This window comes from Heptranchias perlo, chromosome 8 (assembly GCF_035084215.1).
Source record: "Heptranchias perlo isolate sHepPer1 chromosome 8, sHepPer1.hap1, whole genome shotgun sequence".
In the NCBI taxonomy this organism is placed as follows: Eukaryota; Metazoa; Chordata; class Chondrichthyes; order Hexanchiformes; family Hexanchidae; genus Heptranchias; species Heptranchias perlo.
In genome coordinates, this window is record NC_090332.1 from 32,656,833 (window position 1) to 32,670,588 (window position 13,756).

A 13,756-nucleotide genomic window follows, 5' to 3' on the forward strand; every position below is an offset into this window, starting at 1 on the left:
GTAATCAGTATTTTATGCACTAAAATGTAATTTGGAACGAATGTTAAATTTCTCACAGGATTCAATGAATTTTTGGTCAGATTAACATTTCATAGAGTCAGGTTGCTTGCTGACATTAAGTCATAGCTGCAGCAGAATTTCCTCCAATTGAACTATGGGAAAACCAAAGCCATTGTAATTGGCCACTGTCAAAAACTCTGTACCCTTCCCACTAAATCCGTCGCCCTCCCTGACTCTCAGGCTGCATCAGATAGTTTTCAGCCTTGGTGCCCTGCTCAACCCAGAGCTTAGTTTAAAATCCCATATCCTGCCTATCACCAAGACCACTTATTTCCATGATTTTGTCACCTTAAGACCTTGATTTCTCTAATACTTTCCTTGCCAGCCTCCCAAGCTCCATCCTGCATAAACTTAAACTCATCCAAGGGTTCATCACCTGCTTCCTGAGTCCCGCTTACCCATCATTTCAATCGTCGCCAACTTATGTTGACTCCCTATCCCCAACACATTGATTTAAATATCCTCATCCTCATCCATGGCTTAACCCCACCCTATCCCTGTGACCTTCTTCCCCAATCAAGCCCCATCCCAAGTCCTTAATTCATTTAAGTCTTGGCCTCCTGTGCATCCTCTTGCCTCTGTTCCATCATTGGTGTTAGAGCTTTCAACTGTCTCAGCCTTGCTCTCTGAAACTCCCTCCATAAACCTTCCACTTCGCCTCCTCTGTCCCTGTCTTCAAAACCTACCTATTCAGCCATGCCTTTGACCACTCCCCCACTTATGTTCAGAGTCCATTTTTACTCCTCGGTGAAGTGCCTTGGGATATTTTACTATGTTAAAGATGCTATTTAAATTCAATTGTTGTTGTGAAAATCAGAACATATATTGTGTTCAGGCATTTCTTTCAGTCCTCCCAGTAGCTGACCAAGTAGCAGCATCAACAGAGATCTTGGGAACAAGTCATTCACAGTTAATGCTTGGCCCTGAGGGACCTAAACAGCCAGGGAAGGGGGGGGAGGCTGGGGGTTCAAAGTTTAAATGTGTCCGTGTGTGTATCTATACACATAGAAAGAAAGAATTTGCATTTATATAGTGCCTTTTACATTCTCAGGGTGTCCATAGTGCTTTATAGATGCTCAGTTATTTTTGAAGTATAGTCATAGGCATATAGGATTGATGACAATGTCAAAGGGGTGAAATTCCTCCCATCAATAATAAAGAAAGACTTGCATTCATATAACACCTTTCACGACCTCAGGACATCCCCAAGTGCTTTCCAGCCAATGAAGTACTTTTTAAGTGTAGTCACTGTTGTAATGTAGGAAATGTGGCAACCAATTTATGCACAGCAAGCTCCCACAAACAGCAATGAAATAAATATCCAGATAATCTGTTTTTGATGGTGTTGATGATGTGGAGATGCCAGTGATGGACTGGGGTTGACAATTGTAAACAATTTTACAACACCAAGTTATAGTCCAACAAATTTATTTTAAATTCCACAAGCTTTCGGAGGCTTCCTCCTTCGTCAGGTGAACACCGTTCACCTGACGAAGGAGGAAGCCTCCGAAAGCTTGTGGAATTTAAAATAAATTTGTTGGACTATAACTTGGTGTTGTAAAATTGTTTACATTTGATGGTGTTGGTTGAGGGATAAATGTTGACCAGGACCCAGGGAGAACTCCCCTGCTCTTCTTCAAAAAGTGCAGTGGAATCTTTTACGTCCACCTGAGAGAGCAGATGGGGTCTTGGTTTAATATGCCTCATCCGAAAGACGGTACCTCCGACAGTGCAGCACTCCCTCAGTGCTGCATTGAAGTGCCAGCCTAGATTATGTGCTCAAGTCTCTGGAGTGGGGCTTAAACCCACATGAATACAAAACAGATTACTTCTTCACCCCCAAGTTGATATTCGGTGACCAGAATCCAAGGGGAGTTTAAGGCGGGGCTTCTAAATTTCCATCTTTGAGTCCATTTCATAGTGATTAAGCTGTGTGATTGAAGAACTTTACATAAAGGGCAGAAAGGTAAAGGAGAACTGATTTGGGTAGTAAAGGATAAAAAGGGAAGAATTGATTATCAGGACTAAACTTGAGGATTATTTGTACAATAACCTAGTAAGCAGCAGTCAGCATGGATTCAGAAAGGGCAGATGCTGCCTGGCCAACCTCCTTGACTTTTTTGAGGAAGTGATCTACCAAATGGACTGTGGAAAACCCTACAATGTGGTGTATCTATATTTCCAAAAAGCATTTACAAGGTTCCAAACAAAAGGCTACTAATTTTAAAACAGTGGATATTCAAGGTAAACATTGGGAATGGCTGAAGAATAGAAATCAGCAGGTGCAGAAACTCAGCACAATTTGGTCAGATTTCCAGATGATACCAAATTAGCAGGGAAAGTTAATTCTGAGGAGGCAGTTCAGGAAATATAAAATGAGTTGGACAAAATAAACAAGTGGGTGGAATTATGTCAGATGAAATTATGTATAGACAAGTGTAAGATATTTTGCTTAGGAAGAAAAATTGGATGACATAAGTACTCTATGATTGGTGTTGAAATAGCTGAAGATGAAAATGATCTGGGGGACTTAATAGACTTGAGCCTCAACATGTCCAATCACTGCAGAGCAACAGTCAACAAAGCAAATAGAATCATAGAATCATAGAATGGTTACAGCGCCGAAGGAGGCCTTTCGGCCCATCAAACCTATTGCGGCTCTCTAAGAGCAATCCATTTAGTCCCATTCCCTCGCTCTTTCCCATAGCTCTGCAAATTTGTTCCCTTCAAGTATTTATCCAATTCCTTTTTGAAAGCCACGATTGAATCTGCTTCCACCACCCTTTCAGGCAGCGCATTCCAGATCATAACTACTCGCTGCGTAAAAAAGTTTTTTCTCATGTTGCCTTTGGTTCTTTTGCCAATTACCTTAAATCTGTGCCCTCTGGTTCTCGGACCTTCCACCAGTGGGAACGGTTTCTCTTTATTTACTTTATCTAAACCCTTCATGATTTTGAACACTGCTATCAAATCTCCTCTTAACCGTCTTTGCTCTAAGGAGAACAACCCCAGCAACTCCAGTCTATGCATGAAACTGAAGTCCCTCGTTCCAGGAACCATTCTAGTAAATGTTTTCTGCACCCTCTCTAAGGCCTTCACATCTTTCCTAAACATGTTTTATAAAGGTTCAAAGTAACTTCCTTGCTTTTGTACTCTTATGTCTCTATTTATAAAGCCCAGGATCCTGTATGCTTTTTAACCACTTTCTCAACCTTTCCTGCCACCTTCAAAGATTTACGCACATATACCCCAGGTCTCCCTGTTCCTCTTAGAATTGTACCATTTAATTTATATTGTCTCTGCTCATTCTTCCTGCCAAAATGTATCACTTTGCACTTTGCGTTAAATTTCATTTGCCATGTGTCCGCCCATTCCACCAGCCTGTCTATGTCCTCTTGAAGGCTATTACTATCCTCCTCACTGTTTACTACACTTCCAAGTTTTGTGTATCATCTGCAAATTTTGAAATTGTGCCCTGTACACCCAAGTCCAAGTCATTAATATATATCAAAAAAAGCAATGGTCCTAGTACCGACCCCTGAGGAACTCCACTGTACATCTTCCTCCAGTCCAAAAAACAGCCGTTCATCACTACTCTCTGTTTCCTGTCACTTATCCAATTTTTATCTGTGCTGCCACTGCCCCTTTTATTCCATGGGCTTCAATGTTGCTGACAAGCCTCCTAAGTGGCATATATGGACTTTTGAAAGTTATCCTTACACTCTTTTTTGAACAAGGGTGTAACATTTGCAATTCTCCAGTCCTCTGGCACCAGCCCCATATCTAAGGGGGATTCGAAGATTATGGCTAGCACCTCTGCAATTTCCATCCTTACTTCCTTCAGCAACCTAGGATGCATCCCATCCGGACCGGGTAACTTACCTACTTTAAGTACAGCCAGCCTTTCTACTACCACTTCTTTATCAATTTTTAGCCCATCCAGTATCTCAACTACTTCCTCTTTTACTGTGACTTTGGCAGCATCTTCTTTGGTAAAGACAGATGCAAAGTACTCATTTAGCACCTTGGCCATGCCCTCTGCCTCCATGCGTAGATCTCCTTTTTGGACCCTAATTGGCCCCATCCCTCCTCCTACTACCCGTTTACTGTTTATATGCCTATAGAAGACTTTTGGATTCCCTTTTATGTTAGCCGCTGGTCTATTCTCATACTCTCTTTTTGGGCTCAATTTACAAATGGAGCCGGGAAGAGGGTGGGGGGGTCAATTTGAGGTCGGGAAACCCATTAGTACGAGTTTCCCGGATGTCCTTACGATTTTGACGTACGGACGTCTTTTATATTTTTTGTCGGTTTCCCGCCCGACTGACCGGCTGATTGACAGGCAGGTCTCAGTTGGACGGGAGATCAGGCAGGGAGCGGACGTCTGCAGGGGGTCTGTGATCGGGTTGTGGCGGGGCGGGGGGGGGAGTCGGTGTAGGTAGGCTAGTTGGGCCAGGGGGAAGCACTCCTGCTCCTCCATGCCCACAAGCTGTGTCTTTCTAGGCACTTAACTGCAGTCTCGGGCCATCTCACCTCCTTTCACAAGGCGTAAAACAGAAGGCCCGGGAATCCCGACCCCCCGGTGTTGAAATGGGAAATTAGTTAAAAATGGAGGCCCGAAACCTCCTTGAAAGGTTTTAAGGCCTGCCTCCTGAAAACAGGTTGGCCACCTGCCCCTCGTCCCGCCCCCGCGAAAATAGGAAATGGGTGGGTTGGGGACGGGTCTGAAATGGTGGCAACTTTCAACGTCCCCCGCCCCCAACGCACCCATTTTTACTTTTAAAATTGAGCCCTTTGCCCATCTTATTGCCCTTTATTGCCAGGGGGTTAGAGTACAAGAGTAAGGAAATCTTACTACAGTTGCACAGGGCTTTAGTGAGACCTCACCTGGAGTACTGCATACAGTTTTGGTCTCCTTATCTAAGGAAGGATATACTTGCCTTGGAGATGGTACAGCGAAGGTTCACTACATTAATTCCTGGGATGAGAGGGTTGACCTATGAAGAGAGGTTGAGTAGAATGGGCTATTCAGTTTAGTTTAGAAGAATGAGAGGTGATCTCATTGAAACATATAAGATTGTGAGGGAACTTGACAGGGCAGATGCTGAAAGATTGTTTCCCCTGGCTAGAGAGTCTAGAACTAGGGGGCATAGTCGCAGGATAAGGGGTCAGCCATTCAAGACTGAGATGAGGAGGAATTTCTTCGCTCAGAGGGTTGTGAATCTTTGGAATTCTTTACCTCAGAGGGCTGTGGATGCTGAGCCATTGAATATATTCAAGGCTGAGATTGATAGATTTTTGGACTCTAGGGGAAATCAAGGGATATGGAGATCGGGTGGGAAAGTGGACTTGAAGTTGAAGATCAGCCATGATCTGATTGAATGGCGGAGCTGCTCGATGGGCCCTATGGCCTACTCCTGCTCCTATTCTTATGTTCTCACTTGTATTATCAACCTGACATCTGTCATATACCCCCTTTTTCTGCTTCATCTTGCTCTCCATCTCTTTCATCATCCAGGGATGTTTCCACATTCACCTGAGGAAGGAGGAAGCCTCCGAAAGCTTGTGAATTTCAAATAAAATTGCTGGACTATAACTTGGTGTTGTAAAATTGTTTACAATTATCATCCAGGGAGCACTGGCTTTGTTTGCCATACCTTTCCCTCTTGTGAGAATGTACCTAGACTGTACCCGAACCATCTCCTATTTCAAGGCCGCCCATAGTTGGATTACAGTTTTGCCTGCCAATTTACCTGGGCCAAATCCGTTCTCAACCCACTGAAATTGGAAACCTCTCCCAATTAAGTATTTTTACTCTAGATTGCTACTTGTCCATTTCCATAACTAATATAAACCTTATGATACTATGATCACTGTTCCCTAAATGTTCCCCCGCTGACACTTGATCCATTTGACCCACTTCATTCCCCAGAACTGGATGCAGCAATGCCTCCTTCCTCATTGGGCTGGAAACATACTGATCGAAAAAGTTCTTCTGAACACACTTTAGAAATTCCTCCCCCTCTTTGCCCTTTACACTATTACCATCCCAGTCCATATTAGGATAGTTGAAGTTGTATGTTTAACTATATAGGTAAAACAACAGAGTACTTGTCAGAGGAAATTATGGTCAAACTGGATAGTCCTCTAGTTAGACCACATGTGGAGTACTGTCCAGCTCTGGTCACCGAGACAAGAAGTAGGCATTCAAACACTGGAAGCAGTTGAGAGAACTACAAGTCTGAGGTGTGAGGAAAAACATGAGAAATTGGGGCTTGTCAGCATGGAGAACAGGTGACTGAGAGGTGATCTTATAGAGGCATATAAAATGGTGAATACTATGGAAAAGATAGAACCAGAAAATTAGGTGAAACTAAATTGGACAGTGGGATAAAGGTGCATTTGTTCAAACTAATAAAAGACAAATCTGGGACTAATGTCCAGTAGTTCTTCTTCACACACAGTTATCAATTCATGGAATGGACTCCAGGTAGAGCAGTTGAGGTGAAAACCCTGGGATTATTTAAACAATTAGTTGCCTCATTGAGGGGACTACAGGGTCATATTGGATGGATGAATTAAGATGGGACTTTAATGGCTTCCTCATCTATAATTATCTTGTGATCTTGTGAAATAAATGTATTTACATTTTAAATCTTAATCAACAGACATCAGAAGATGAGATGATTATCTGTATGAACTGATCCTACCCCATCGCCAGAATTGTGAATTTTAATTCTGGAGTGTTTCTCTCTTCTGTTGACTTTTTAATTGCCCTCTATTTGTTGCAGTGTACAGTCACAAAAAAAATCAATTATGTTTAGAATGTCTAATTTAAAAATGCATCCTGATGAAAAAGGCCTGAAGTGGGCCTCCCATAACTGAGCATTTCATTTTAGCAGATTAACCTCTAACTCTGGACAACAGGTTGTTTGCTTTACTTATTTTGTTGAAAGGTTGAATTGTTATTTAGTTGTAAACAATTTTACAACACCAAGTTATAGTCCAGCAATTTTATTTTAAATTCACAAGCTTTCGGAGACTTCCTCCTTCCTCAGGCAAATGTTATTTAGTGTAAGAGATGGAAGGAATGCTCTCTGTGTTCTAGTCAAAAAAGTCCAACAAAGTTTAGAGAGGTGTTCTATTAATGCAAGTCTCTTTTTGTAAGATCCTATGAATCAATGTACAATATTTGCTCAGTACTGAATGAACAACTCCTCAATTGCAAACATACCCATTTAAATTATGAGAAAGTCCAAATTATATTGGCCCGTAAATTGCTCTGAGTGGCGAAACAACAGTGCTCGCCGTTCATTGGATTTAAACTCACCCTCTAAGTTACCGCGTTCTTTTTGGTGGCAACTTCTTTGAAATGTGAGTTCAAAAAATGGCAGCGTTCTTTTCTTGGCTGTGTGAGCGGGCAAAGTATCTCTATGTCCCCATAACCAATCAACTTGAAGCAAGCCACGCTGTGAGAACCAGGAAGTGAAACTCATTCACAAACCGCGCAGACTAAAAACCAGGAAGTGCCTGATAAAGTTAGTAAATGTACTATAAAATGAAATATAGAAAGCAAAATAAATAGAGGCTAATGTTCAAAATTTTTTAATTAATTTTTTTTAAACGTCCAAAAACTATTAAAATCAGGAATTTTTAGAAGTTAATATTCAGTGCTGGAGAAGTGGTTTGACAGTCATTAATACTTACCATGCTGTTAAAAGTTAGTTTAGACCTAAAAAAAACTCAGCGTACCTTTTTAGTGGTGAGATTAGTTTCTAGTTGGGCAGGAGAGCAAGTTTGTGCTGATCCATTGATTGCAGCCAGCGAGGTCCCTTTAACGCGAAGCTTTCAGATCACTGGTGAATCAGGAAGAGCAAGTTCCAGCTTCCGCCTTTCACTATACATGTGCGCTCTCCGGAACTTGCTGTTCCATTTCCGCAAATAACGGTGAGCCCTATTAGCTTCACCGTTATTTGAAGAGCAATTTCCGGGCCATTATATCTTCACAACAAAATTGTCCACACTAAAGCCTAAATTTATGTGAACAGCTGCTTTGTGCACACTGGATTACACCCTCGGTTATTTCTTGGAAGTTGTCTCCTTGCAGTCATTGAATTGCTTTTGAAAAAGAGAGTGCTGAGTTTTTTCCGTGTTAAAATTCTGCCAAAGTTCCGATTTAAAAAAAAATTGTGTTATAGCTAAATGAACTAGAAGCAAACTCGTATTTGTTCCATTTCACCCCCACTGCTCTAGAAAGCCGCAGTCACCTCCTGAGTCAAGGACCTTTTCAATATCCATCAGCACATTAATTTGAAAATCCTCATTCTCATCCTCAAATGCCTCCATGGCCTTGCCCCTCTCTATCTTCTCAACCTTCTCCTGCCTGCATCCTCCATTCTTACAAATCTGCTTTACCGTGTGATCCCACGCCCCATCCTGCACTCTTTCCATCACTGGAAGTGCCTTCAGCCATCTTGACCCCACATTCTGAAACTTCCTCCTTAAACCCCTTCATCTTGCTACATCTCTTCACACATGCAAACATCTCCTTACCTCTTCCACGGTGGCTTTGAGAAGAATGCAGCAAAATGGAGCCATGGTGTTTCATTTACCTTTTTTTAAAATAAACTCGGGGGCTGACTGATGCATGAAATTTCCAGCCGTTATGTAATATTCTGTTATAAAGGTAACCTGAGAGGACAATGTGCTTATTTTCCCTTAATGTCTAAATGTATTACCAGATGACACAGTACAAGATTGACTATAAACCATGTAGTAGTGAAATTTATTTTCATTAGCTGGGGAGAACCTGCAGCTGCATAATCAAGACTTTGATTTCAGTAAATGGAAAGCAGTCTTGCACATGTATCACATGGGCTGACAATTCTGCAACTTAGCAGTGTTTATATTGTCATTGTTGTGTGGATGGAAAACAGTTAATGTATCAGTGCCAGGTTGTAGTATGTGTGGTAGCTCTTGGTGACAACGATCAGTGAAAGCACATTCCCACAGTGGCAGTATTGTTCAGCTACAACATGGTAAACATGTTATAGCAATACGGTGGCTCATTGCCCGGTCTTGGCAAGCAACCAGCAACATAACCATAAATGTGTGTGAATGGTCTCACTGTAAAACTTTAGACCTGAAGGTTATTAATCCAGATATTCACATAACTTTGGGAAAAATGTCCTCTTTCCTCCAATATTGTTTTAAGATCTGTTTACCAGTAAATAATAAATGATAGCTAGGACTCATTTGTTTATTCAGTGATTTTGGGCAGTGATGAACATATATATTAATGTACCAAAAACACCACTGACTCTTTTCCCTCAATGTTTTTCCCATTTTATGCCCTATTCTTCAGGCATGTGATCTATGTTGAGGCTATTAACCACCTGCTACCTCAACCAAATGACAGTTCTTCGGGCATTAGCCTGGACAGGGAATGTTATTTAATTGTGTGGGTATGTGGACATGTTGAGGGAGGGGTGGGGGGCTGGGTTGAAAATCAACACTGAGCTTAATCTTCCCCTTGCCACCCCTCTATCTATATAACACACACAGGTTCCTGGAGCCCTGCCTAAATTTTTTCCTATGTTTGTCCTCTCCTTTCCTAGTCAAATGACACTGAGATCAATTGTCCTAGCAGTCTGGCTGAGATCAGTTTTTCAACATAGCCCAGAGATAGAAGATATCTTCATGGCTGATTGCCACATGTTATGGACTGAACCACAGGGAAAGCCCTAAACTTAAGCTGTTTTCTTGTTTTATTCTTTGTTGCCACCTTTACTTTTTAGCACCGATCTGTTGGTCTACACAACCAAGAACTGTCCAAAGGAAAATACTAATTCTTGGGTTGTTGTAAGTTTTTTTTAAAAACGGTACTTATTTCAATGGATCACCACCACTTGACGACGATGTTCTATTCTCATTGTTTCAGGTATCAGTATTACCTTCAAGTAAAGAAAGATGTGCTCGATGGACGGCTTCCTTGTACATTAGAGCAAGGCATCAGGCTAGCTGGTTTAGCTGTGCAAGGTAAGTGTATAATTGCAGAGCCTCTGCCTTTATGCTGCTCTCAGAAACTATTGCCCTAGCTTATATTTTGAATTTTATTCACGCAGCAAGATAAATTTGATTTGAATATCATAGAATGTAACCACTGAATCCTGCTTTGATTCAGCTGCACCACCTCTGAGACCTACCTGAGGTAGTGATCTGGCAGTGGAATAATATTGTCTTATAAAAGCTGGAACTGACACAATGTCCCGGAATCCAATGCTCATCAATATTCCTGTTCCCTTCCATTGATATGAGATCAGCCCTTGGGTCCATAACCAATAACTATCCATGTTATGTGCAGTCAGGATATTACAGACTGCACATTCTGAATACTCTGGCTTCTTTCCAAGTGGTATTCTTCTTGTGTGAACCTAGACATTGAATGCTGACAGGCTATTGGACAATAGAGTCACTCACTACACACATTCGTACATGTGTGCACTCACTCATACTTACACTCACGTACTCTTTTTCCTCTCTCTATCTCTCTTTATAAGTACAAAGTCTTCCATTTCTTTCATTTAGTGTCACTTAATATCAATGGGAAACTGAGTTGATTGTTTTTTCCTACTCCTTAGCTGAGTCACTGAGGACTGTTGTTGTGCCCTGTTTAGATCAGTTAACTTGGCCTATACCAGGGAACAAACCGTCGATCTTCCTGCTGTGTAGGCAACAGTACCACACTGTCTACCTGCCCATTCAGTGACTTGAGGGGAGGGGTGTTGTTCGGCATGAACATTTACAAAATCTCCATCTAACAAACTGAGTAGACCTGTGATCCATAGCCACTTTTACGCTGCTGCTTGTTTTAGTCAGGCCTGGAGACTGGATTCTGTGAGATTGCTCCTAGCATTTACTAAATATGACTTAATTATTCTGGCAACGGAATCATAGACCCACGAAAAACAGTTATAATTCTACTGCTGGGCTAAGGATTTAATAGTGGGACTGTCAGCAACAGGTTCTTGGAAATCAATATAATCAAGTATCAGCATAAAAGTGGCTCATGTTGGTACTTCCTTTTCCTTCTCCATATTGATAGATGTATAAATAAAATAACACGTATACACCAGGGATCAGCAGCAAATGCAGTCCTGAATTTGAATTAATGCAAATTAGATTTGGTTTTCAAATTTGATTCTCAAATTTGTCTTTCATTTGGGTATTATTAAAAAGCCCACTGATCTCAGTCAGGATAGCAGTCGGATTCTACAAGGGAAGAAAAAAATCAGTTAGAATTTCTACTGCTGCTCAGTATCCAGTAACCCCTGCCAGAAAGTGTGTGTATGATGCAGGGTGAAGACAGGATCAATTTTGGTTGTAATCTCCCTTGTTGAACTATCCACTAATGGTCACTGTTCAGGCTCTCAGATGTAGAAAGGCCACTTCAGTAAAGTACTAGAGGATCACAGCTGTCCATTGAAGCATACCCCAGCTTGAATCACCGCCATCAAGAGAGAGCGGTAGGAGGAGAAAATGGTGGAAGTTGGGGTGGAAGTAGCACCAGTGAGCAAAGAGCTAAAAATGTTTCTTTGTATATAAATTTAGCCCTCATTACCTCTTCTGCCCCAAGTTTCCCTATCATGACAGTTATCATGATACTAATTCCTATTTACAGCTGAAGCTACAGCAACAAATATTTTAAATTACATGAATTATATATGTGTGTGTGTGTGTGTGTGTGTGTGTGTGTGTGATAACATTCTTTAGCAGTGGTTGTATATCCATATTTTTTTACCACTCTATAATGTGAGGCTGTTCAGTATTCTCTGGTGGTTTACAAAAAATCATGGATGGTCTCTTGTAATTGGCATCAGGCTACAGTTTTCAACAGAGTGGAATTTAATTGGCACCATAATTACCACCCCCGCCTCCCCAAAAAAACTTAAATTGCTTCATTCAGCACTGGCACTCTCAAATAAATTGGAGTTATTGCAGAGTTAAAAGGGAGTCCAGCTCTCTAGATTGTGTCCTTGAAAACCACAGTTTGTACATCAAGACAACATTGCAAAAAGACAAACATGGGGCGTCATTTTAGCACCCGCTATCGGGTGCGTTCCTGGCGGGGGGGGCTCCGAAAATCGGAGAATCCCGGCGCGGGACCGGAGCCCGCCCCGAACCCGCGCACTTCTGGGTTCCCCGCTGACGCGCCAGCATGCGCGTGCAGCCCCCGCTGATGGGAATCCCGCAGGTAATTAAAGCCAGCGGGATGCCACTTGAAAGTATTTATTTAGGTATTTCAGGTCATTAACTGATCTGTCAGTGGAGGACTGCCCCTTTAAATAGAGCTCCCCCAGCTGACAGATCTTACTGCGCATGCGCAGCTCGCCCGACGCGCAGATCAGCAGTGGGGAACCCGGAGGAGCAGGTAAGTGGATCCAATTAGTGGGTTGGATGCTACGATCGCACGGGAAGCTGGCTAATTTCACCGGGCGCATTACCCGCGCGCCCGATAGCCCCCCCGCCGAGAACCCGCAGCCCTGTTAACATCGGGCCCATGGTGTGATAATATCATCTTTGTTGTCTGTCTGCTGCAGAACTGTGCCACAATGTGTGCAGTGGATTGTGCCACAGAATGAATTGAAGTGTAGCCCCCTGATACAAACCCTGCACTCGCACTGCCAAATGTTACACTGGAGTGAATCTGGTATTGACATTCCATTTACAGTGAATTCTAGCGCATGGAAAGCTCCCCTTCTGGGCCTGGAACTGTGGCCTAGTATTAAGGTTTTGTAAATGTATTAAGGTTATGTAAATCCTGCCTGCTTATCCCAGCAGCAGAATTGTAACTCAGTTTTTCATGGATCTATGATTCTGCTGCTGGAATAATGAAGCCGTATTTAGTAATGTAAATGCTGTTTATACAATTCTGGATGAAGCTTTTACTCTTCCTGTCTATTTTCAAGAAGATTATAGATTTTATTTAAAAATAACCCAATCCTGGTTTCCCCTTTTCCATACCTTTTAGATCTAAAGGGTGTGAAATTTATAACTCTAAAAGTAGATCTCAGACTGGTGCTTAGAGTATGTTTTCCAGAGATTCTTTACATTGCACTATAAATCAAGAAATAGATTTTAACCGTAGCAAATTACAGGAAAGAGATGTTATGGGCAAAGGCATACGTTGATTAGACACGCAAGCATTTTGGCCTAGATTTTCCGATCGTAATGCTGACGGCAACTCATTCATTTTAATGGATTATCCTTGGAAAACTGAGGCCGTAAATGGTGATTTTGCAAGACACTGCTGCTCATGCAGAACCTCAGGAGCAGTGAATGTGGGTTGAAGAATCGGGACTACAGTTTTAGCCTTATCTCCAATCTGCACTAGCGTCCAGCAAGGCTTTACACTGGCAATGGAGCCTTGCAAAATTACTCTCAAAGATTCATGTCTGATATGCAAAGTTTAATACAAGTGCCCTACTTTTTGTGGGATGAGATCCAATTGTAGCGAATTGAATTCCTGGCACCTACAAAGTGTGAAATTGTCATGTAGGTGTGAAGGGACACAGGAATGCACGACAGCTGTGCTGAGTCTTGGGGAATGTCAGGATCTGGTTTATTGGTTGTGGAACAAAAGCTGTATTTGTTAAGATGGTGTCTATGAGTCTCATTTACAGGATAGATTTGAAGG

The 13,756-nt window shown here is 42.0% G+C and overlaps 1 protein-coding gene across 1 annotated transcript in view; it reads left to right on the forward strand.

Moving 5' to 3' along the window:
• The window catches only part of LOC137324524 (tyrosine-protein phosphatase non-receptor type 14-like), a 260,760-nt gene that overhangs the window by 158,767 nt on the left and 88,237 nt on the right, over nt 1-13,756 (forward strand). The window contains exon 5 of the mRNA XM_067988918.1: nt 10,001-10,098. Coding sequence (XP_067845019.1) covers nt 10,001-10,098 — 98 coding nt within the window. The remainder of the gene's footprint in view (nt 1-10,000; nt 10,099-13,756) is intronic.